Source organism: Psilocybe cubensis, chromosome 1 (assembly GCF_017499595.1).
Source record: "Psilocybe cubensis strain MGC-MH-2018 chromosome 1, whole genome shotgun sequence".
Classification (NCBI taxonomy): domain Eukaryota; kingdom Fungi; phylum Basidiomycota; class Agaricomycetes; order Agaricales; family Agrocybaceae; genus Psilocybe; species Psilocybe cubensis.
In genome coordinates this window covers 2,635,070-2,657,854 of record NC_062999.1, presented here as the reverse complement: position 1 = coordinate 2,657,854, position 22,785 = coordinate 2,635,070, and the positions used below count along the sequence as shown (strand labels likewise).

Sequence of the window (22,785 nt, the reverse complement as noted above, 5' to 3'; positions counted from 1 at the left end):
CACATGCAACAATAAATTAAAAAAACTTTTAACAAGCACCTTGCTATTTTTCACTGCTATGAGTTAACAGAGTGTTCTGAGCGTGTGTACGTATTGTCTGAAAAGGATTTGAGGAGTAGGATGAATTGCTTAATATCAGTGGATGCCGCAGGCGTTCTAATTCTCTAATTTATACCATGAGCTTCAGAGGTGCACAATAGAGGGGTAAATGGGACTCACAGTACTCTTTTTCTCTGAGCTCTAGAGAGGGTAGAAGAGCCACTCTTTCCAATAATGCCAGGTTTCACAGCCGGCTTCGAAGTTTTTTCAGCATGCAAAGTATCAGCATTTGTCGATTGGACTTCCTCCCGTCCACTCTCTTCTTCCAGCGAGGCAAGGGCTGATTGTAGTTCATTCAGCCCTGCAACAAGTTGCTCTTTTGCTTTTCGTTTCAGTCGTCTTTCATGAGATTTTGAAGCCTGTTTCGTGCTCGGTTCCAATTCTTCCGGCGGGAACCAGATCCGTATGATTAACTTTCAATGTACCATTGAGGTTTAGACAAGGTGACAAACTTTGCAAGAATGCCTCGCGTTTTTCCATCTGCTTCGCTTTTTTACTCTGTTGAATCACCAGTTGCCGGCCTTCGCTGGCTGTAACCTCAGCCTCAGTTGGGCGTATGGATTCGAAAGAGGGTAAATCTTGGTTGGCGTCTTTACTTGCAACTTGTGGAAGTTTGACCGATGCATGATGTTTGCTAGTACGTATTTTGGAAGCTTTAGGCTGGAAAAACATTGTTCAAATAGTTTCCCCAGCGATAGAAAGGCGATCGCAAAGCAACGACAATTACTAACCATTTGAATAGACTGTACCAATAGCAGGTATTAGCATGAAATAGACCGATAGCGGGTGAGTGAGCTCTTACCTATGACTCGAACGAGATTTGAAAGTATAGTTATCAGAAGAGGCAGATACCTATTTAAAGCAATCGCGCAATGGTGAAGTTGTTTTTAAGAGTGCGTGGGAAAATATATGTTGTATGTAGATTGCATATAACTAGGAAAGGAATACTGTAAAGTAGTTTCGAGAAGTAGAAATAAGTCGTGTAGTATGTACAATGAGTACCTAGTAAGTGTACCCTGCGCAAATAGGCAAGCGCGATATATCAAATAAGAATATGTACATCTACAGAAAGAAGAAGTGTATGAATGGTTTTTACAAGTTGCTGGAAGGGTGTTTCTGTTAAATCCAATAGAAATGTAGAAAAATGGGAGGATGGAATGTCTGTTGTACAGTCAGAAAAAAAAGCTTGTTAAGTGTGGAGAGAAATTGTTGTATGAATGAGTGTGATTTATGATGTTGGAAGAGTCCATGGAGAAGAATCGGTAAACGTTATGTCCGTCGTAGACCAGCAGGATGTGCCGGATGATACTTGACCTTCTCGAATACTCGATAGAGACTTATTACAAGGTTTGTGCAGTAAGCGATGAGACCAACACCGACGAGGCAGATCAATGAGAGCTGTCTGCCACATATCTGATCACCTAAGCTGCCGTCAAAGCCTGGAACGTCTTCCGGGGGCCGAGGTAACTGATTGTACCAAGACGTCGCTGATTCTGAGGCACATGGGATAAGGGAAGTAAAGAAGTTATCGAAACATAGTGATAAGGCAGCAGACCAGGCGCAGATGAAGAGGACCTCAGATAATGTATGGGCAAGTTTGGCAGACGTCCTCCACAGACCCAATGGTCGACCAAAGTATTCAAGCTGCGGTGATAAGGTTTATTAAGGCTTGATCGAGAAGACAGGGGAGAGAGGCATACATAAATAGCTGCCATGACATGAATAAGCGTCAGTGGAGCAAAGATGATCACCACCGTACTAAAAAAGTCAAAGTGGTGAGCAACAGCTGTAGGCGAAAGAGACTTGATAAGTTGGCTTACGGGGAACTGCCAACAGCGCCTGCTGCACTGTGGTTGAATTCGATCTTTCTGATTTGAATAGCCATCCCAAGTGCGGCGGTTGTGAATGCAATATTGATAAATCTAAAGAGCTGAAAGCGAAGATTAGAACAGTTAGAACGACTTGATAAAAAAATGAATCGCGCACTAATGGGACATAGGTGTTTACTAGAATAAATGAGCGTATACGTTTTCTTCGTAGAGCCCATCCTTTGAGGTCTTTAGGGGAAGTGTCTGAATGTTCGTCCTCTTCGTAGTCACTCGATGCATCATCTCGCGAACGACGCGAAGGACCCTGTGCAGCGGCCCTGGCTGACCAGGGAGTGTCCCAGCCAGGGGTATTTGCATGAGCCATTGTATATGGCATGGAAGGAGGTGGCATAGAGATAGACATGGGCTCGGTCGCGTGCTCCTTCTCTTTCTCTTTGTCCTTCCGCAGGAACGTAGACCCCTCTCGCTGGGTTGCAGAGGCAGGCATCCACGACAAGGATATGTCGCGGAAACTCTTCCGGTCGAGCCTTGGGGGCGGAGGCAGCAGGTTGAAGGCCTCTTGGCGGGTGCGAGGAAGGGTGAATGTCCACCATCTGGAGGTGCCCTCTGCGGGACCGGACTGAAAGGAGGCAGTATCAGAGACATGAGCATGGGACTCTGTGTGGTTTTGGGCGCCCTGGGTGTCTGAGGGTACCTCCTTCGGAGACGGGGGTTCATCGCGAGCCCATGCTAGATGGTGATGAGCTACGGCAGGTGAACAGAGAAGAGAGAAAAGCGCACGGGGAGAAGTGACTACGGTTGTGATGGGCGGCGGGGGCCTGTGGAAGCTGCGGAGACTAGTATTGTGGTTGAGGCTAGTTGTGGAGGGCAGTGAGGGAGGGGGAATGCGGGAGGATGTGGACATGAAGAGAGAGACAGCGGGGCGTCCTGCCAAGAAATCCATCATAATTGTCACCACACCCAAAAGGCAATCTTATTTTCGACACAAACTACCACCACAATGGATCAGTCACTAATCCCTTCCCTCTCCGAAGGCGTCGTCGGCTCGCGTTTCATCACCCAGGACGAGGTAGAGACCGCAAAACAGCGCAGAGAGGAGCAATGGAAGGCTGCCTACGCCAGGTCTGTCCTTTTCTTCTCATCTCTCCGCACCCACCCATCAGCTTTCTAGACTCGGCCAAGAACCTCCTCCCCAACAACAGGAAGAGGTTTATGACGGCAGATCTCTTGCAGAAGTGAGCATGTTCTTCCCTGTCCGTTTCTGTCGTATTCACTTTCCGCTGTTGGTTTCGATATAACGCATAGAAACTCGCTGCTAACAGGGTCAGTCTTGTTCATCTGCCTGATGCTCCCTCACTCCACTATCCTTCCAGATAGCAAAACAAGAAGAATGGGAGGAGAAGACCAAGCTGGGTCAGTATCTAGCTGTTTTCTTGCCTCACACCGCTCATTATTTTCTATCTTCTAGCCAATCAATTCCGTGCGCTGGAAGAGGATGAAATTATGTTCCTGGACTCGATCAGAGAGCGGCAAGAAGAAGAAGAGCGGCAACGTAAGGAAAAAGATGGAGAAGAAGTAAGGAATTTCAAGGAGTGCGTTTTCTTGTGTGGTTTTGCGTACCCAGCAGATTACCTGATCTATGATGGTCCAACAGGGCAGTTGCAGCTCGAACAAGTTCCGTGAATCAACCTCCAACAATTTCAAGTCTTTCTGGGAACGCCTCTACATCGGCCGCAACAACAGCGGTAAAACCCAAGGCCACTTTACCTAAGAAGGATGCCAAGAGAGGCTTGAAAGGTGTCGTGGTCAAGAAAAAGGCCAAACCTGCAGTACCAACTGAATCTGCTCCTGAAAAATCACAGCCTGCTAAGAAACAGGACAGCGACGACGATTTGCAGCCGAATGCAAAACGGAGGAAGGTCACTGAGGATTCATAACAAGATTTTATAACACTGTAACCATTGTGCAATACTATACAATCGAATTACAGTAGCGTAACTCAACCCTTGTGATCACCGTCGAACTGTTGACGTAGGGGTTGGTGTCCACCTTATGCGGGCGAGATCTCTCTCTTTGGACCCTGTATCCCATCCAGCTTCTCGTTCCATGACTTCCGCCCTCCTACTGGCTGCTGTACCAGTCGCAGTCCTCTGCAACAACCGACGAGCGGCCGGCGTCAAGCTTCCGGCAGCTTCTGCCCGTCTAGGCGTCCATGAAGGCGGAGCCATACTTCCCTTCTTTCCCAGAACTGAGGATTTGACGGTGCTTGGCGTACGGGCTGAAGAATTTAACTTTTCAGCTTTCATTCGCAAGCTTTTCGATGCTCTATCCGACAATTTATGAGAAATGGCTTCTCTGGATGAAATGTCAGGAATGTGAAATGGTGTCCGTAAGTTGGTTGGTTCATCTGGCTGACTGATTATTCTAGGTGTCGAATTGAGAGTACCCCATGTCATGAGTTGTTTCAAAGCAGTCGGGCCAAGTTCAGCTGGTGTAGGCGATGGAAGGTTTGGAACAAGGGAGAAGCCCATATCCTTAGATGAACTGGGGTGGTCTATCACGCAAAAGAGTCAGAAGAGGAATAGCACTAGAGCAAAAAATAACATCTACATGGTGTACCAGTGATTGCAGCATTGATACGACTTCTGGTGGGGCTCGGGGGTTCTGACAGCGGCCGTGATTCTCCCGCTTCGTGCTCTTGTTCAAATAGTCGCGTGCTTGCGTAGTTCACAGCTTTGGCACTGTCACCGCTGCTATCGGCAGTCGGCTTGGGATCGTACGGTGTGGTATCGGCGTCCGGTGAGAACATGAGAGAGTTTCGTGCCTATGAACCATGTTTGGGCAATTGACTTCGACGGAATTGAGAATACTGCACATACCTTGAACTTCCATCCGTCAACACCTGCGACTCGCTTGTCTTTTTGGGGCGCCATGACATCAAGGGGGGTGTCTCCAGATGTTTCCTTCGAGCGAACAACGACCATTGACTCAGTCCGTTGGCGCTCCCCTTCCTTTATAGAACTGTCTTCTGCCCCAGTTAGCAGCCCTATTGGTTTCGGTGCCTCAATGGTGAACTTCTCTCGCACTCCGGGAACTGTAGATGGCTCAAGTAACAGTGCCTCCCTGTTCTCAATCATCTTCGCCTGCTGGTCCTCAACCCGTTTTTGTGCATTCCATGCCCACGCCCATTTCTCCTTGCGCACCCGATTCTCCTCATCAAGAATCTGTGTGAAGCTGGAGTTATCCTCGGAGGTGTACCGCGCTTGAAAGTCGTCTAGGCTCATGTTGGTATCGTACCGCGCGCGCTTCTGCGCTGGCTCACCGCGCACAGACCGCAGCGGTGTCTCTGCGCTCGCGCCGTATGGGGTCTGTGAGGGAGTTCGCGCCGGGGTCCATCCGCGCGTCGATGTACGAGGCGTAAAGCTAATATCCTCCAGCCGCCGTACCGAGGCATTGATTAGATGCGGGTCGCGAGTCTCCAGAGCATCGAGATATCCGTTCGTGGCATCTAGGTGTGCCAATGACGGGAAAAAGTCTCTAGCAATGATTTTGGATAGCGCTTCTGTGTACTCTTCTTCTTCAAGGACTATTTGTCGATTGAGAGATCGTTGTGGCTCCGAAGACGAGCCGGTTTGCGTTGGGGCGGAGGAGGACATGATGGTGCTTTCTAGGAATGGATGCGTGATTTGTTGAGTCAGTGTCTACATATATTGGCGTGGGACTTTCTTACTACAACACCTTTTAAGATAATACAAAAATTCAATACGATGTCATATACATATGGGTTGCTTTCCAACATTAAGATAAACAAGGGATTGTGAATATATAGGTTGAAAAATATCAGAGAGGAGAAAAATATGACTGTACTAGGGAGTGTGATGCGCATCGATGTAGTGCGGTGATATAACTAATAAAGCCTTCCACTTCATATCCAAATCGCAGATCATGTCTGAGGGAAGAAGGTATTCAAAATCTTACCAGGGCAAGATATGGGGTCAGTAGTAGGTATCGACTATGAGCGCGGTCTTTCAAGATCTTTGATATCTAGAGCAGCGGTGGAACTGCTGGTTTCTCCTCCCCCACTCTTGCGCCCGCTGAAACCACCGCTTGGCCGTCCAATCCGACTTTTGGAGAGGAGCGAGGTAGAAGAAGTTGGAGCTGGGACTCGCGAACTGGGTCGAATGGTCACATTTGATATCAACTCATCCGGAAGGCTAGGAAGCGCCTTTGACACCTCTGGAGATGCGGCGCGAGGGATGGCACCTGGATATCCTGTTAGAGTTACTGGTCGTTCACGCACTGCCCTAGGAAGTGGTGGAACGGGGGCTGGCGGGGCTTTCCCAAGCGAGGAACGTTTCAACTGGTTGTAAGCACCTGATGCACCTGGACCTGTAGACCGTTTCATAGAAGAAGTAGGTGCATAAGTACTGTTAGAAGGCATTGGTAAGAATGTTGGTGTTTGTGGACGGGAAGCTGAAGATGCTGACGAAGATGCTCCTCCTCCTGATAATCTAGAAGTCGGCCGCCGTAGGCCCGTGCTCGCAGCCATTGGATTCATTGGTCCAGTGCTGAGGGAAGGTGACGTGGGGCGGTGAATAGCAGACGCAGTAGGACGGAATGCTGTTGGTGCACTTGGATTTGATATCCTACGCTTTTCTTTCAGCCGCTTAGCTTCTTTCTGGGGGGATGGGGAATCTTCCATTATGAGAACCCAACCAGAAGAATCACCAGTATCTTTCTTGGAATAAATATCCGATCCACTATCATTACTTTGTCGTGACTCTGATTTCCGTTGAGAGTCCAAGCTGGTCTTCGCTGTGGAGGCATTGGTGGGTGAAGAAGAAGAACTGGTACCGTTTACCGGGGTGAGAGGTGCTACACTTGGAGTGAACGTTGAGCGTCCAGTTATGCTAGCCATACGCAGTCGAGGAACCCGAGTGTGAATCTTTTGTTCCAAATTACGCACTCTTGCCCGCATGTCTGACACCATTTGAACGCCTTTATTCTTCGCGACAGACCCGGTGGAAGATGTTGTACTCAAAGTCGTCGGGTTGCGTGAGGTTGATGGTTTGATTAAAGTACGTGGGCTTGAGGTAGAAGGGGATGAGAATGAAGGAAGGGTGGTTGATCGAATCATATTAGAAGAGTTCCTCAAAGGAGTGGGTTTTTCCTGTTTATCTTGCTGGGATGCTCGCATGAAGGGCGACGGTACGGCAGGGCGAGATAACGATGCTTTGGGAGTTGTAAGGACGTTGGCAGATGGATCAAAGGCTGGCGGCGCGTCGTTCAAGTCGATGGTAGATGGAGGCGTTGTTTTAAGCAGATCATCTGTCGAGAGAACGGAACGCCGTGATTCTTCTGTTCTAGCCAAGGAAGACGATGAGCTGCGCCTTGATGTATAGGTTTTCAACTGGTCCCTTAGAATAGATATTTCGACATTGGCGTCTAGACCATAAATGAATAACAAAGTCATAATGACATAAGGGATTGAAAGATTTACCTCTTAATTCATCCTTGAGACGTTGCATGTCTTCTTCAACAGTGGCCTTTTCCAAAAGCTCATGTTCGAGAAGGATCTTTTCCTCCAATGCTTTGGAGTATTTGGCCTCCATATCTGCCAAACTTGATGAGACTGCGCGCTCATTTCGCTCCAAATCATCGTTTCCCATTTCCAATTCCCTTAGATGTACTTTGGTCTTCTGATGCTCTTGTCGTAACTGGTCCAGCTCCCGCTGAAGTGAGGTCGTCATAGTATTATGGGTCGTCTGAAGCGAAATGAACTTGCCCTAGGAAGGAAGAAGTCAATAGGAGAGACGAGAAGTGCATTTCCTGAGCATTCACATACCTTCCATTCATCACGCTCGTGCTCTGCCTTTGAGACTTTCGTTTGGAGTTCTTGCTGAGACTTTTCCGTCCGAGCAAGCTCGCTTTCCAGTTCAGCTTCCAGTTCTTTACTAGCCTGGTGGAATTCATCGAGCTCTGCTCGGGTTTCTGCGAGCATATCCAAGACCTGAGAAGGAGCTAAGGACGGAGACGGTAGCATGAACAAAGCAAAGAACAGACCTCATTGTACTTCTCTTGCCAATCCGTGTTCGATGAGAACCTATTCATGAATGAATGAGAGTCAAATAGGCGCAGGGATAGCTATGACTGAGGGCAGACGAACCCGATATTGTTGTCGTCGAGAGACATATGTCGATCCTTACGAAGGGCGTCTGTGGCAGACATCACGGCGGTCATTAGTGGCCCAGTTGCTTGCGAGACCGGTCTCGCAGCAAAGGTGGCAGCAGTGGTTGAGGACAAAGTTGCAAGTTTGGAAGACTGTTGATCACACCATTGCCATTTTGGGCGACATCTAACTCGGAGGCAACACTTGATAAACAAATGGAAATCGAATTTAATTCTACTACGGCATATCTAATGGCTTTGCGCATTTTCTCTTTTCGATGCGCCCGGTCTTGGGACAGCGCATCTCCTGCCATGAAACAGGCTCGAGCGTAGCTCCTAAGGAAGTCAAAGTCGTGAATAAGTCGCCCAAAGGCAAAACGTGACCGGCCCCATTTACCAGCCTCGCTTGTCGCAAAGATGACACCCAGGTCGTTGCGTGCAGTTGTGACAAAATAACTGCGGGCATCCCCCAGAGATATCTAGCTCGAGCTAAGAAGGTGTCGTGTCTTGAATTCCAAAGCGACGAAACACTCACAACCTGGGTACGAACGACATCGCCGCCGCGAAACGAATCTCCGATTTTGACGCGATCCTTCTCGGTTGCACGGACGTCCTGACTGCGTATCACGCCGGTGAACTCCTCGCCTGGGGGAAGAGGGACGCCATCGACGACGGTGATGGAGATGAGGGCCTGCAGGGGAGACAGACGCGTTACGCAACCAATGACAATGGACCCCGGGATTGGGGTATGGGGCTGGACCCGGGGCACAGTTAGGGTCTGTAGATAGATGAGACGAGAGGGCGATCTGGAGAGCAGAGAGGACGACGAACGGAACCGTCGAGACGAGAGGGGCCGAGGAGACTTGCGCGGACGACGCCGTGCCTCTCGTAGACGCCGGGGCCAAGCTGGGGCAGCGGTGCAGTGGGGGGGAGGAGGGGCTGGCCAGGGAGAAAAAGAGAGGACATGGAAATGATGAGAATAGACGGCGCGGCGCGACTGAAAACGGCCGTTCGTTTGCAGTTATTTGGTCGCGCCTAAATACCCGTCCCCAACAAACTTGCATAAAATTCGTGTCTGACGAACCACACTCAACTCCGTACTCCCGTTCTTGTCCATGGCTTCCTCCCTGGCCCGTGTTCTCTCCAGAGGTTTGTTATATCGCCCTCTTCATTTTCAATCTCCTCATCTCCCATAGGCTTCCATGTCTCCGCCCGCAGGCGCGCCCTCGCCCCGTTCAACATGCCAGCCATGAGTCCCACCATGACCGAGGGTGGCATTGCTGCTTGGAAAAAGAAGGAGGGGGAGGCCTTCTCCGCTGGCGATGTCCTTCTTGAGATTGTATGCTCTCTTCTCCGTTGTCCTCTTTTGCCACCTGATATGTCCCCCGCAGGAAACAGACAAGGCCACAATTGACGTCGAGGCCCAGGATGACGGTGTCCTCGCCAAAATTATCGTGCGTTTTGTTATGCTGTCTGCCAAGCGTCCGTATTTATCTTTTGTTAGGCAACTGATGGCAGCAAGGGCGTCGCTGTCGGTTCCGTCATTGGTGTAATAGGGGAGGTCGGCGACGATCTCTCTGGCGCTGACCAGGTAGCCAGGGATGCCGCATCAAAAGCCCCGTCTCAACCTGTCGAGTCCGCAAAAGAAGATAAGGCTCCACCTCCCGCTCCTGCTCCTGAGGCCCCCAAGGCCGCTCCTCCTCAGGAATCCAAGAAGGAACTCCAGTCCGGCTCACGTATCTTTGCTTCCCCCATCGCAAAGAAAATCGCTCTCGAGCAGGGTATTCCCTTGGCCAAAGTCAAGGGTACTGGTCCCTCAGGGCGTATTACCCGGGAGGATGTCGAGAAATATAAGCCTGAAACAGTCGCTGCCACTACTTCTGCTGCACCCGCCTCCGCTCAACCTTCCACCACTTCCGTCGACTACGTCGATACCCCCGTTTCCAACATGCGTCGCACCATTGGCTCCCGTCTCACGCAATCTAAACAGGAACTCCCCCACTACTACCTTACTGTCGACGTTAACATGGACAAGGTTCTCAAACTTCGCGAAGTTTTCAACAAAACCCTTTCTGCCAAGGATCAGAAACTAAGCGTGAACGACTTTATCGTTAAAGCTGTTGCCTGCGCCTTGACTGATGTGCCAGAGGCCAACTCGGCATGGCTTGGTGAGGTTATTCGAACGTAAGTCTGTTATTTTCTTTCCACTTCTTGGACCCTAGCCCTTTAACTGTCGTTTTACAGATACAAAAAGGCGGACATCTCTATCGCTGTCGCGACTCCAAATGGTTTGATCACCCCTATTGTCAAGGATGCAGGTTCGAAAGGACTCGCGTCTATCTCCGCGGAAACAAAGGCACTCGCTAAGAAAGCTCGGGATGGAAAACTCCAACCATCTGAGTACCAGGTTAGATTTAATGTCATTCCGTCCGTGATTGCTAAGCTAACCATATACCACGCGTAGGGTGGCACTTTTACCATCTCGAATTTGGGAATGTTCGGGGTTGAGCATTTCACAGCCATCATAAACCCTCCTCAATCCTGTATTCTCGCCGTTGGTTCCACTGAGGCCAAGGTTGTTCCTGCTCCTGAAGAAGAGCGTGGCTTTAAGGTTGTTCAGTCCATGAAGGTCACTCTTAGCTCGGACCACCGAACTGTCGACGGTGCTGTCGGAGCCAAGTGGCTCTCTGCCTTCAAAGGATACCTCGAAAATCCTCTAACGTTCATGCTGTGAACAACCACTATGACTTATTCCGAATACCTATAGATTTGCTTTCCCTCGTGTCATCGCAACGCATTCAACCATCCATCATGCGCGTTTTGATGACTTTACGAAGTACATTAATACCATCATTATCTCATATTCAAAATGTGGAATTGAGTTAACTATGACATGCGTGGAGGGTTTGCACAGTCCGAGTTTAAAAATTAACAATGCGTCAGGAAACGGCACGTGCAAAAGACTTGAGTTGAAGTCGGAAGACCCTGGTGGGTACCTTGTTCCTGTGATACCGTAGACCCATATGGGCCTTATGAAACGCTTGTGGCTCTGCCGGTACTCTGCTTCTCTTTCTCTTTCTTACCATTCGTGGTTCCAGCAGCCCTCTCATGGATGAAGTGTTTTGGTCCAACGTTGTTAAGCGCTGGTCTGAGGCTGCAGAGAATGTAATTGCGTTGAGGAAAGAATTAACAAAGGTCCAGGAAGAAGTACGTCTCCTATTCCTCTTCGTTTGATACACCCCGCACTCGCTGAACATCATGTTTATGACCGTGTAGCGCGCGCTATATCGTAGTTTGCTTGACACCTATCGCAGAAGCGATGCTACTCCGGCGGACCAGCGTCAAATTGAACGCGTCGAACCTGACTCTGTCCCACTGAATGACGGTATAGACACGACCAGTCACGTTGGATTGATGCAAGACGCAGAGGCCGGACTTGGAAGAGCTAAAGAAGAGTATAAACGACTACAGCAAGAAGTAAGCTGTTCGCGCTCAGCTTCTCTTTTGCTCGCGATTGCTGAATTACATTAACAGTTAGCTGCTTCCACGGAGCAAATCAAAGCCTTAAAGCAAGAGAACGAGACAATTTCTGCTAAACATATCGAAGAGACGACTGAACTCAAAGACCAAATTAACAAATTGACGTTTGTCAATGATAATCTTCGGAAGAGTCTGGAGAAAGCTAAGACAGACGCAGCAAAGGCTCGTGCAGCCGTATTCTAACGATTGTATGGCTAACTGGTTTCCATGATGTCTATAGGTTGTCGCCATACATGCTCAGCCTGATGAGTCTAAGAAAGTAATTTATTTTCTATTTATATCCACTTGCACAGACTGACATGTAAAGCAGCTTTCAGCAGCCTACTGGGACTTAGAGCGACAGGTACGCTCTTCATTGCCCTTATTCATCATTCACGTTGCAAAATGTCTTTTTATTCAACCAGGTCGAAACGCTGAAGTTATCAGTCAAGGATTATGAAACAGAAAATCATTATCTACGAAGTGAACTATCCACTATACAAGAAAGACTACACAGGGCCGAAGACAATTCGAAGGTCTTATTGGGATCTATAAAGAAACTGCAGGGTATTGTAAGCGACTTATTGACAAACCTCAATTGTGTGTTTTTCGACCGCCCCGTTTTTAGACTCGTCATGCTACCATTTTACGTCCATTATCGAATACTTCCCTCTATTCAGAAGCTCGGCGGTCTTCAGGAAAACTTTCTGCTGCTTCGGGGGCTCACAGCCCAGAACCAGATAGAGATATGTTACCCAAAGCTAGGGCATTCAAACAGAAAGAGGTCATACGTCCGTCTAAGAGTGACGGCGATATGGCCAAAAAAGAAATTGTGACGCATAATTGCCCTAACCTACCACCAGATCGGGAGGCGATGCTTGCAGTGTTCCCTTCGGTACCCGTTCCCGCCGTCGTCGATGCACACAACGCATTTGAACGAAGTTTCCTCAAGAAAGCACTTGGGGAAGACGTTCAATCACTTTTTAAATAGTATGCTCGTATCTTCTAGATCATGCTGCTAGCTCATTTTTTTTCAGCTTGCCAGAGGGTCAAATTGATAGAAAAGCAATCACCTCCTCGTATTTATGTCCAACTCTGAATCACCATCCGTGGTGTCCATCAAATCCTGGTCAGCATGGTTTTCTCTTTGTCGGTCTTGGGAAAGAAAGAGACAGTTATAACTCTCCTGTCATTCGGAATCTATTCGTTGGTCTACCCAAAGGGCCCTCTAAAACTCGAACATTCCGGTACCTAGGAAAATACAAAGTGACTCGTGTCAAACATCTTTCTATTGACGAGTGGAATAGTTTCTCCCCTGATGTGAGTCATATAAATTTGCTCACACGGCAATACTGACTGCTTTTAATTAGATCAAATACATGTATGCCAAACTAACTGCCGATAAGACCAACGATGTTCGCCCCCCTGAGGACATTCTCTTGGCCTACGACAAGGGAACACTTTCCGTTCCTTGTGTCCAGTTGCAATTTCTAAGCTTTGATAACCATATCTATTCGGCTCTATTAGCTCACAAAAATGACCTTAGAGAGCATAAGAAATAAAAGTCTGTAGGTGGGATCTTCGAGATTCGATATTGTTATTTTTTAATTGTATTTGACACTCATTTCGCATATCTGCTTCTATTTTGATTTGAATTGTTTTTTAGCTTTCTCCAATACAGCTTTCGTTAACGAAATGTATCTCTCAGCAAGTAGAGAGACGCCTAGAAGATAGTCTATTTGTAACTTATCCACTCATGCTGCCTGCCAATATCTATACCCTGACGTAAATAGCCATATAACATATTCTCAAACAATAAGTACGCACTAAAGCCAAGGGCCATGTATTGCCATTTCGATGGAAATATATATAAACAACCAAAAGAAGATTCAAATCGACTTTCAATCCATCTAGTTAGTTTGCAGGTTAACCACTGATTGCAACAATACGTTGGCCGAATCTTCACCATTTCGATTGATTACAAGTTGGATCTGCCCACCTACTATGCCTGTACGTGTACCGCGTTCCACACCACTCAAGAACCCAGGTTTACCCATTATCTAACCTGTGCATTCATTCGATCTGACTTATTTATGACACAGAGCGACCTGTTTTGGCCCTGGGACTAGAGGGTTCTGCAAATAAGCTCGGTGCTGGAGTAATCAGACATTCTCCAGACGGTTCATCTACCGTACTGTCGAATGTTCGACACACATACATCACCCCACCCGGCGAGGGATTCCAACCTCGAGACACCGCGCTTCATCATCGTGAATGGATATTCAAAGTAATCGGTGATTGTCTGACAGACGCTGCAATCACTTTGACTGACTTGGATTGCATATGCTACACCAAAGGTATCACCATTTTCATGCATTTTCTCCTCATAAATTCACGGTTGCTGCTAGGTCCCGGCATGGGCGCTCCCCTTCAGTCTGTTGCTCTGGTGGCAAGAACACTTTCGCTTCTCTACAACAAACCTTTGGTTCCTGTAAACCATTGCGTGGGTCGTGAGTAGACATTCTAGATTGTGTACTTCAACCTTTACAACATCGCTACAAGATATCGAAATGGGAAGAGAAATTACTGGCGCTAAAAATCCCGTCGTTCTCTACGTCTCTGGCGGGAACACTCAAGTTATCGCCTACTCTAGACAATGTTATCGTATATTCGGCGAAACTCTCGACATCGCAGTGGGAAACTGTCTTGATCGGTTTGCTCGAATCCTGAATCTTAGCAACTATCCCAGTCCAGGTTTCAACATCGAGCAACTATCAAAGCAGTATGTAGTACTTCTTTCCGACGGTGAATTATATCCTAACTGAAGCAGAGGGAAACGCTTAGTTTCACTACCGTATGCAACAAAGGGAATGGATGTCAGCCTTTCCGGCATTCTTACCGCAATTGAATCCTACACTTTCGACAAGAGATATCGACCAGATGGAGCACCGAAGTCTGTTGAAGATGATGACATTATAACCCCTGCCGATTTATGTTTCTCCCTTCAAGAAACTGTGTTCGCTATGCTTGTCGAAATTACGGAAAGGGCGATGGCGCATATTGGCAGCAAAGAAGTCCTGATTGTAGGGGGTGTCGGATGTAAGGTTTCCAACCTTCGTAACAGTGTCGTTGTCTCATGAATGTATAGGCAACGAGCGCCTTCAAGAAATGATGGGCATAATGGCACAAGAACGTGGAGGACAAGTTTTTGCGACAGATGAACGGTCAGTAAGAATACAAATGCTGTTAAATTACTAAATTCATCTTTGGATTAGCTTTTGTATCGACAACGGCATCATGATAGCTCAAGCTGGCCTTTTAAGTTATCGAATGGGAGTCACTATTCCCGTTTCTAAAAGTACCTGTACTCAAAGGTACATTGGTTAATTACCTTGGATTAATAGCAACTCTGATAATTTTATAGATTTCGTACTGATGAAGTGCATGTTGCATGGAGGGCGTAAGACATTTGCAAGGCCATATAAGAGGCAAATAAGAGGTATCAATTTTTATTACACCCCTTACTCGTAATAACCTTGAAAGTCCATCGAAGTAGCCCAAGCCGAAAACTCAAACTACTAATAAGGGGGCATTCATCTGCAATTGCACATAAATCTAAGCATGAAAATGTAAAACCTCAAATGTGTTTGCATACAAAAGACACTATGGACCTGCTGCTAATCAAAAGAGCGGGCACGCATATTGGGATTGCCGCAAGCACAAAAGGCAGCAATAAGGGTAGACATCAAAGACATCTCTAATATCGCCCAGACACTGAAGAGGATTTGCATTTGAAACTACTTCCATATAACTGGACGTATTGAGAGTACAACGAATCAACAATGCAGGAATGAGCATACGAATGGATTCAGGATGTCAAGCGTTAGCAGCTTTGGTTATATCTGTCTGGTTGGGAGGGTACCGGGGGCAAAGTACAATGTATTGCATAGAGAGATGGAAAACCCCGAAAACTTTGTTAAAATACGTGAACAGTCTAACGGAGGCGTCTATCATAATCGGCATTTCAGTAAATGGCATTGAAATATTTGCATTTGAAGCGCACCTGGCCTCACGCTCACTTTCCAAGAGAGCAAGGATGTCCTCCTCCCTAACAGGTCCCTTCACGTTACGGATAATCGTCCGCGATGTGTCGTCCATGAATTCGACGCGGACTTGGGTAACACCTCCACGGGATCCAGTGCGTCCCAAAACCTATACAAGAACAAATGGTTAGAGGATTGCTATGAAATTTGGCGACATTTTGTCGAACCTTGATGACTTTAGCGAGTTTGACGGGGGCTTTGGAGGAATCCTGATAAACGCATTAACCTATGATGAAGACATACATAGCAACGTTGCTCACCATCTTTTTGGGTGGAGGAAGGTGACAAGGACTTTCTGTTGATTTGAGGTAATGAATAAAGTTTGTGATGCCTTGATATTAAGACTCCGATTTAATAAGCTGACAAAGCATTACATAATTATTCATCCTTCAGTGTACCCAGCAGTTCAGAACCTTTTGTGAAGTAAAGTGTTTGATGACAAGCATTAGGGTATAACTTAAAGAAAATGTATTGCATCTATGGGGTGTGTAAGAACATATTTGCTTATGAGTACAATTATTCGCCTTGTAGTCGACGTGAATTAGGTGATAGAATACAATGTGGAATTTGCCGAAAAGTCATTTGATATCAGGCTAACCTGCATTGGTTCAGATAAACTAATTTTGTATATCCGCAAGATTTCTGGAAAATCGTTGAACCCCAAGTTCTAAGCATTAAACGCTAAAATAGTGTTGGGACGGGAAATAAGATACATGTGCACAAAACCTTGCAAAAATCTCACCATGCCAGTTAACGACGGACCAGTACGCACTTGGCTATTAGACGATTGGCTCTCGACTTGAAGTTGTCTGTGTCGATTCAGTTTCCAGAGATGGAATAGACTGTGTCTGTTTCTTCTTTCTCAAAACATTCTCAATATAAAATTCACCAGCCTAAGCGATCAAAAATAAGAAAAAACTACGGTTTAATTGAATTAGAAATTACCTTGTAGCTGCTGCGAACGAGAGGCCCGCTGGCGACGTAAAGGAAACCCATATCTTCGGCAACTTTTTTCCAGTGATCAAATTCCGTTGGTTCCACATAGCGATCAACTTTCATGTGGCGTTTCGTGGGACGCATATATTGTCCAAATGTAACCACATCGACATTCACGGCGCGCAGTTCTGTAACAGCAATATCGGTGATCCACCATAGGAAAGCAGTTTGATAAAAAATTACCTTTCAGAGTAGAGAGTATTTGATCATTAGTTTCTCCAAGGCCAAGCATGATGCTGGTCTTTGTTACCTGTACGCCCTCCTTTTTGGCGTGCTCGAGAACCTTCAAGCTTTGCCGAAAGGTGGCTCTTCTATCACGGACATACGGCGTCAGCTCTTCTACTGTTTCCACGTTGTGCGCATATACGTCAAGACCAGATTTGGCAAGCAAGGAGACGTGTTCCAACGAGCCGGCGAAATCGCCAGTTAATGCCTCAACAAGGATGTGTGGCGCCCTAGTCGAAATGAGTCAAAAATAGACAGGAGAGGAGTAGGCTCACTTTTGCTTGATTTTCTTTATTGTCTCTGCAAAATGATGGGCACCCCCGTCTACCAAATCTGAAAGAAGATATTACAACATACAACAATTCGGTCGTAGAAAATTGCGTACCGTCACGGTCCACAGTCGTTAAAACGATGTAACCCAAGCCCCATCGAGAAATAGCTTCTGCCGTATTCTCCGGCTCGTGGGGGTCCAAAGGAGGAGGAGTGCGCGAGGTCTTCACAGAACAGAATCTACACCCACGAGTACAGGTATCTCCCATGAGCTAGTGTTGCCGGTGGCGAGTTAGTGGGCGCCAACACAAACATCAATTTTGAAAACTTACCATTATGGTAGCAGTTGCAGTGTTCCTGCCATCCGCGCTCTTCCCTCCTCCCCAGCAATCCCCGATGTTTGGACATCTTGCTTCTTCACATACGGTGTGTAGGTCGAGCCCTCGTAGATCTTTTTTTATCTTATTAAATGACTCGCCGGAGGGAATCGAAGTCTTCAGGTAGGACGGCAGACGAGGTCTGATCAATGTACCTATGAGTAGAAACTATTGAGATATCACACTGGCTTACCCTTTTGTGTTTCCAAGCACTATACGCTCAGGCACGTCGCCAGAGATGAAGTCATCCAAACTAGGCCCATTGTCGAGTGTTTGTTTAAATTTACTGCCCGACGGGGTGGCAAATGAGGAGGCCGTCGCCAAACATCGTCTCTGTGCAAATGAAGGACAGGTTCGGAGAGCTTTGGGTAAATGCAGCATGTTCGCAGCAATACTGAAAGGTAAGCTCGGAGAACAGGCGATGAAAAGGTGGGAGCCAGGAAACCTGTAGACCGTATGCTGTTGTAACTTGCAGGAGTTGTAGGAGACAGGTAATTTGTAATTGGAACCAAGAAAGACCGGGGTTCGGCATACTATTGTTTACTTCTTCCTTCCTAGCCATCTGAATTAAATACTTAACCAAAAAAGTTCTAAAGATAACTTGACCATGAATTCTCTGTCTCGCAGAGAAGAGGAGACGTTACTCAAAGCCACTAAGGCTACTGCATTGCGCGAGTGTGATGAATTTGTCAAGGGTAAGTGGCCGAGTCTTTATTAACAGTACGCTTTTATTTACCTGCTTTTGCAGCGTTTGCAGAATGCGCGTCTGGCCGAACCGTGTCTGTTGCTTGGGAGTGCAGGGGCCAGCTGAAAGAAGTTCAGGACTGTATGATACAATTGTTAGTATAACCAGCTCGACCTCTCAGGCGTCTATCTCATTGCATGTTTATCATCTCCTCAGCACAGCGCCTGAACCTATGGAAGCCGTCCGTAAGGAATACATACGGCTGCGAAACCTCCGGCAGAGTTCATCAGGTTAGCTCTACCCCAGGATAGGCAACACACAACATGTTTTCGAAGTCAACATAATTCCAATACGGAAGACTTCCCGGCATTTTACATGGGTATCGATGGGATGAAAGGATGTATATCATATTCGGTTAACCGCTGGTAAAATTTCGTGAAATACAGTGGATTTACAAATTCCTACTCGTACGTAGGCTCGATACATATTACTTTTTCCCATTGACTGCTTCCCATTGGGCCTTAGCTCCAAGAATCGAAGAAACCAAACTATACCAGATACGTTAATAGTGGAAGACATGGTTAGGGAGCTGTGCCACTTACCCAAGAATGCCCAGTGTTCCTTCATTGACATTGACAAGTTCAGCTCCAGTGGCTGGTATCGAAATATCCAGGATATCGATGAGCATTTGTTGGCGATTGCTTTTACGAGCGCTAGATAAAATATTGTCAGGAGCAAGTGAGTAGACATACTCGTCAACACTAACGCATTGATGGCACTTTGCCTGGTTTCCCTGGCCGCTTCAACAGAGAGGTCTTTTTCACCATAAACTTCACTTTCGCGAAGCGACTTAGCTTCCTTGGCTAGTCGCGCAGCCTACAAATTGCAGTTTGCTTGAGAAGACTAACTGGAGGAATTCTTCTGGTACATACCTTGAGAACACCATGCACAAGACTGAACGCAATGCCTGCGAACCAGAATTGGAAGGCTCTTTTCGCCACTTTCTTGGCCGTTGCCGGGTCCAGCGTGATAAATTTAATCGAGTTGGCCTATCGCGGTTGAGCTTGTTTTCATGGAGCAACATGAATGGGTTACTTACCCAGACGATAGCATCGTAAGAAAGGTATCCGAAGTATCCAATTTGTCTGGCAATTGTGGTAAGAGTCTCCTCCACCGGACCTGCGGAAAATGTAGCACGAAGGGCGGCTTGCAAATGTTCCAACGGCTTCCCAAGTCGCATAACTATTGGTTAAATTCGGCTCAGGTCAAGCAAGTCCCATCTGAAAGTGTATATCACGAACGCTTTCTAGCAGTTCCCAGATGCCCTTTAAGAGCGGCCCATCGTGCGGAGTCGAGCTTGTTTCCTTTGGCAGCAAGATACCAGGCGTAGAAGCGTGCAAAATATTGGATAGCCCTGTAAGTCTGCACACGAAGTCGAATGTGAGCGTGATTTCATTGGAGTCCGAGAAATTACCTTGTCGCGACCAAGAGTTGTTGCACCAAACTTCAAGCCCTGAGAAACGGTGGGATGGAGGATAATCTGTGCTGCTGCGCTTGCCATGAAGAGTGCGTATTAGATTCAAAGTTTCGAAAAGGTGGATATGAAGCAGTGGACTTAATACTCTCGGGATCCGTTCTTTCTCCACCCCGGTATTCCGTTTACACGTGATTCCCAATTTGGTTACCCCAGACATGATTGATTATCTGATAAGATGTTCGGTTACTAAGTCGCGCGTGTGTGGACTGGCAATCAAATCCCAGTTGTTCACGGTGACGCACTTTTTGGTTCCGTTGACTTTGAAGCGAAATAACACTGTTTGGCACAGCTCTGAGTTTTGGTATATGTGAAGCCAGACTGGTTAGCGTGCAATAAAAAGTCGTTCCCTTCGAAGTCGTGTCTGTGCACTGAACCAAGAAGTACATCGCAGTCCTGCAATTTCATGGTAATTACGGGGCAGATCGGGTTCTCAAGCCGGTAATCACCGTCGTGTTTCTGTGTTCATTTAGTGATGTGTTCCTCAAGACTCAACGTTTGCTGTCACTTCATTAGCTTCGGACGAATCTAATCGCGTCGCTTCGCTTCAAATCTAACATCCTTTCTTTGAGAGCAATTACGTCCGCCATGGTCTCGCGGCTTTGCCCTGCCTTGAATGTAAGCTTTCTGTTCGTCATAGCTTCGTTTGAGGGAATACACGTGATAAACTGTACCGCTGCTTCAGGTTTCACGCTCAATAACAATTCGTCCAGGAAAGGGATATGGAGGATATAGATCCTTTTCCTCTTCCAGATTCACCATGGTATGTTCAATTTGTATAAACTGTGTCTTTTAAATTGATTGTCCCGCAGTCTTCGAACAACTTTCGCGTGGAAAAGGATACATTCGGTGACCTCCAGGTCCCTGCAGACAAGTATTGGGGTGCTCAAACTCAGAGGCCAGTAGTCTTCGCTGAACGATATCAACATTTCATTGACGTTGTTAATAGGTCTCTGCAGAATTTTGACATTGGTGGACCCGCTGAGCGATTACCCCTTCCCTTGATAAAAGCGTTTGGTGTCTTGAAGAAGGCAGCTTCAGTCGTCAATGTCGAATATGGACTGGACCGTAAAATTGGCGAGGCTATCCAGACCGCAGCCGACGAGGTACAAAATTTCATTTCAGGTTTTCCAGTTACATTCATGCATTTTTAAGGTGATATCTGGTAAATTAGCGGATCATTTCCCTTTGGTTGTGTTCCAAACCGGAAGCGGAACCCAAAGCAATATGAACACCAACGAGGTGCATTGAGTTTCCATTTTTCCGGTCTCCACGACTGATCCTCAACTTCTTGCGCAAGGTTATTTCCAACAGGGCCATCGAAATTCTTGGAGGCCAGCTTGGATCTAAGACTCCCGTCCACCCCAATGACCATGTTAACATGAGTCAAAGTAGTAACGATTCGTGAGTTAGATGAATCTTGTTGCTAGCTTTTTGCTCACCCGTATACAGCTTCCCTACCGTCATGCACATTGCTGTAGTAACGGAGATCAGCAACAACTTGCTACCTGCTTTGACTGAACTCCACCAAGCTTTGCAAGAAAAGGCAAAGGCATTTGATCATATTATCAAAATTGGACGCACGCATTTGCAGGTAGATATAATACATTGATTTTACATTTGTGCTCATGCTAATGTAGATTTAGGATGCTACCCCATTAACGCTTGGTCAAGAATTTAGTGGCTATGTTCAACAAGTTGCCAATGGCATCGAACGTGTGAAAGACACGCTTCCAAGACTGCGATGTCTTGCCCAGGGAGGAACCGCAGTTGGAACTGTGGGCAATTATTAACAATTTATCTTTCATATCTAATAATCAATTCAGGGCCTTAACACAAAAAAAGGATTCGACGTCAAAGTTGCCGCTGAAATTTCCAAAATTACCGGCATACAATTTATAACTGCTCCCAATAAGGTCATTTTGCTCACTCCTTTAAACCATGTACACGCGTTACTGACCCCACAATCAAGTTTGAAGCCCTCGCTGCGCATGACGCTCTTGTCGAAGCTCACGGCGCACTGAATGTTGTGGCTTGTTCATTGATGAAAATTGCCAACGATATCCGATATCTAGGCTCCGGCCCCCGTTGTGGACTAGGTGAATTGAGCCTACCAGAAAATGAACCCGGAAGCAGTATTATGCCGGGAAAAGTTAACCCTACTCAGTGCGAGGCCCTCACCATGGTTGCAGCACAGGTGATGGGTAATCAGACTACTGTGAGCGTCGCCGGTGCTAGTGGACAATTCGAGGTAAGAAAAAGCCATGTTTCTCTCATTGTAAACGATTCTCAAAGCAAACCAGTTGAACGTATTCAAACCTGTGATTGCCAAAAATGTGCTCCAAAGCATTCGTTTGCTCGCGGATGGTGTGTTTATATCACAATTGATATTTGATGTCTTTGTTGATCGTGAGCATTCATAAGGGTCTCGATCGTTTACAAAGAACTGTGTTGTTGGCATTCAAGCGAACGAGAAGCGTATCAACAACCTACTTAACGAGTCATTGATGCTTGCTACCATTCTAAACAGTCATCTAGGCTACGACAGTGAGTATTGTCAGCATCGACCGAGTCGGCGAACGCTAACCACGTGTGTGATTCATAGACGTAGCAAAATGCGCCAAGAAGGCGCACAAAGAGGGAACGACACTGAAAGAGGCGACAGTGGCACTTGGATTCCTGACGCCAGAGGAATTCGACCAGAAAGTTCGACCGGAGTTGATGTTGCACCCTGACAATTAAGAAGTTGAGTCATCCAAAAAGGGAAAGTCATGCAACCTTCTAGTTATTTACGTATATTGAGTGATGGGTTGAGAGACTACGTGGACGAGTGTTACAAGTATAATACAGAATGTATGTCAGTTGAAAGAGAGCTGCTGGTCAGGACAGAGTGTCAAAGATACAGGGTAGAGAAAGGAGAGGCCTTGGCGGAGAAGCTTGGGAGGAGTGAAATGTGTTGTTTCCTTTTCCAGTTTACGAG

General features: G+C 46.8%; 13 protein-coding genes across 13 annotated transcripts; 6 read left to right on the top strand and 7 right to left on the bottom strand.

Annotated features, from left to right (window-relative positions):
• Positions 1 to 215: 215 nt before the first annotated feature.
• JR316_0000879 (uncharacterized protein) lies at positions 216 to 771 on the bottom strand (the record flags this gene model as incomplete). The annotated part of the gene is made up of 2 exons (XM_047886693.1): positions 216 to 481; positions 552 to 771. The coding sequence occupies 2 exons, from the start codon at positions 769 to 771 to the stop codon at positions 216 to 218; spliced, it is 486 nt and encodes a 161-aa protein (XP_047754439.1).
• A 749-nt stretch (positions 772 to 1,520) lies between these two features.
• Positions 1,521 to 2,832, bottom strand: JR316_0000878 (uncharacterized protein; the record flags this gene model as incomplete). The annotated part of the gene is made up of 3 exons (XM_047886692.1): positions 1,521 to 1,857; positions 1,920 to 2,029; positions 2,086 to 2,832. 3 exons carry the CDS (start codon positions 2,830 to 2,832, stop codon positions 1,521 to 1,523), a joined length of 1,194 nt encoding a protein of 397 aa, XP_047754438.1.
• A 96-nt stretch (positions 2,833 to 2,928) lies between these two features.
• On the top strand, positions 2,929 to 3,865 carry JR316_0000877 (PSME3-interacting protein; the record flags this gene model as incomplete). Its single annotated transcript, XM_047886691.1, has 6 exons — positions 2,929 to 3,050; positions 3,100 to 3,163; positions 3,234 to 3,251; positions 3,302 to 3,341; positions 3,397 to 3,520; positions 3,583 to 3,865. 6 exons carry the CDS (start codon positions 2,929 to 2,931, stop codon positions 3,863 to 3,865), a joined length of 651 nt encoding a protein of 216 aa, XP_047754437.1.
• A 75-nt stretch (positions 3,866 to 3,940) lies between these two features.
• On the bottom strand, positions 3,941 to 5,584 carry JR316_0000876 (Splicing factor ESS-2-like protein; the record flags this gene model as incomplete). The annotated part of the gene is made up of 3 exons (XM_047886690.1): positions 3,941 to 4,482; positions 4,539 to 4,752; positions 4,808 to 5,584. The coding sequence occupies 3 exons, from the start codon at positions 5,582 to 5,584 to the stop codon at positions 3,941 to 3,943; spliced, it is 1,533 nt and encodes a 510-aa protein (XP_047754436.1).
• A 356-nt stretch (positions 5,585 to 5,940) lies between these two features.
• On the bottom strand, positions 5,941 to 9,062 carry JR316_0000875 (Nuclear distribution protein nudE-like protein 1; the record flags this gene model as incomplete). Its single annotated transcript, XM_047886689.1, has 8 exons — positions 5,941 to 7,373; positions 7,429 to 7,714; positions 7,774 to 7,938; positions 7,992 to 8,031; positions 8,095 to 8,249; positions 8,300 to 8,575; positions 8,632 to 8,874; positions 8,928 to 9,062. 8 exons carry the CDS (start codon positions 9,060 to 9,062, stop codon positions 5,941 to 5,943), a joined length of 2,733 nt encoding a protein of 910 aa, XP_047754435.1.
• A 149-nt stretch (positions 9,063 to 9,211) lies between these two features.
• Positions 9,212 to 10,830, top strand: JR316_0000874 (Dihydrolipoyllysine-residue acetyltransferase component of pyruvate dehydrogenase complex, mitochondrial; the record flags this gene model as incomplete). The annotated part of the gene is made up of 6 exons (XM_047886688.1): positions 9,212 to 9,245; positions 9,293 to 9,435; positions 9,488 to 9,550; positions 9,601 to 10,280; positions 10,341 to 10,503; positions 10,561 to 10,830. 6 exons carry the CDS (start codon positions 9,212 to 9,214, stop codon positions 10,828 to 10,830), a joined length of 1,353 nt encoding a protein of 450 aa, XP_047754434.1.
• Positions 10,831 to 11,204: 374 nt separating this feature from the next.
• Positions 11,205 to 13,177, top strand: JR316_0000873 (uncharacterized protein; the record flags this gene model as incomplete). Its single annotated transcript, XM_047886687.1, has 9 exons — positions 11,205 to 11,303; positions 11,373 to 11,573; positions 11,631 to 11,810; positions 11,857 to 11,895; positions 11,947 to 11,979; positions 12,041 to 12,187; positions 12,244 to 12,605; positions 12,653 to 12,935; positions 12,986 to 13,177. 9 exons carry the CDS (start codon positions 11,205 to 11,207, stop codon positions 13,175 to 13,177), a joined length of 1,536 nt encoding a protein of 511 aa, XP_047754433.1.
• A 442-nt stretch (positions 13,178 to 13,619) lies between these two features.
• On the top strand, positions 13,620 to 15,079 carry JR316_0000872 (putative tRNA threonylcarbamoyladenosine biosynthesis protein kae1; the record flags this gene model as incomplete). Its single annotated transcript, XM_047886686.1, has 8 exons — positions 13,620 to 13,662; positions 13,718 to 13,972; positions 14,024 to 14,125; positions 14,178 to 14,397; positions 14,446 to 14,714; positions 14,764 to 14,839; positions 14,891 to 14,989; positions 15,040 to 15,079. The coding sequence occupies 8 exons, from the start codon at positions 13,620 to 13,622 to the stop codon at positions 15,077 to 15,079; spliced, it is 1,104 nt and encodes a 367-aa protein (XP_047754432.1).
• A 530-nt stretch (positions 15,080 to 15,609) lies between these two features.
• Positions 15,610 to 15,981, bottom strand: JR316_0000871 (40S ribosomal protein S28-A; the record flags this gene model as incomplete). The annotated part of the gene is made up of 4 exons (XM_047886685.1): positions 15,610 to 15,622; positions 15,679 to 15,827; positions 15,886 to 15,927; positions 15,979 to 15,981. The coding sequence occupies 4 exons, from the start codon at positions 15,979 to 15,981 to the stop codon at positions 15,610 to 15,612; spliced, it is 207 nt and encodes a 68-aa protein (XP_047754431.1).
• A 516-nt stretch (positions 15,982 to 16,497) lies between these two features.
• Positions 16,498 to 17,967, bottom strand: JR316_0000870 (Lipoyl synthase, mitochondrial; the record flags this gene model as incomplete). The annotated part of the gene is made up of 7 exons (XM_047886684.1): positions 16,498 to 16,611; positions 16,664 to 16,842; positions 16,898 to 17,169; positions 17,215 to 17,272; positions 17,325 to 17,481; positions 17,542 to 17,728; positions 17,780 to 17,967. The coding sequence occupies 7 exons, from the start codon at positions 17,965 to 17,967 to the stop codon at positions 16,498 to 16,500; spliced, it is 1,155 nt and encodes a 384-aa protein (XP_047754430.1).
• A 226-nt stretch (positions 17,968 to 18,193) lies between these two features.
• On the top strand, positions 18,194 to 18,566 carry JR316_0000869 (uncharacterized protein; the record flags this gene model as incomplete). Its single annotated transcript, XM_047886683.1, has 3 exons — positions 18,194 to 18,281; positions 18,335 to 18,425; positions 18,488 to 18,566. 3 exons carry the CDS (start codon positions 18,194 to 18,196, stop codon positions 18,564 to 18,566), a joined length of 258 nt encoding a protein of 85 aa, XP_047754429.1.
• Positions 18,567 to 18,758: 192 nt separating this feature from the next.
• Positions 18,759 to 19,832, bottom strand: JR316_0000868 (Peroxisomal membrane protein PMP30B; the record flags this gene model as incomplete). Its single annotated transcript, XM_047886682.1, has 7 exons — positions 18,759 to 18,819; positions 18,874 to 18,984; positions 19,038 to 19,147; positions 19,204 to 19,320; positions 19,371 to 19,513; positions 19,573 to 19,693; positions 19,746 to 19,832. The coding sequence occupies 7 exons, from the start codon at positions 19,830 to 19,832 to the stop codon at positions 18,759 to 18,761; spliced, it is 750 nt and encodes a 249-aa protein (XP_047754428.1).
• A 733-nt stretch (positions 19,833 to 20,565) lies between these two features.
• On the top strand, positions 20,566 to 22,547 carry JR316_0000867 (Fumarate hydratase, mitochondrial; the record flags this gene model as incomplete). Its single annotated transcript, XM_047886681.1, has 12 exons — positions 20,566 to 20,568; positions 20,618 to 20,679; positions 20,755 to 20,911; positions 20,961 to 21,047; positions 21,106 to 21,209; positions 21,258 to 21,399; positions 21,452 to 21,583; positions 21,632 to 21,721; positions 21,778 to 22,056; positions 22,109 to 22,172; positions 22,230 to 22,352; positions 22,411 to 22,547. 12 exons carry the CDS (start codon positions 20,566 to 20,568, stop codon positions 22,545 to 22,547), a joined length of 1,380 nt encoding a protein of 459 aa, XP_047754427.1.
• Positions 22,548 to 22,785: the final 238 nt, after the last annotated feature.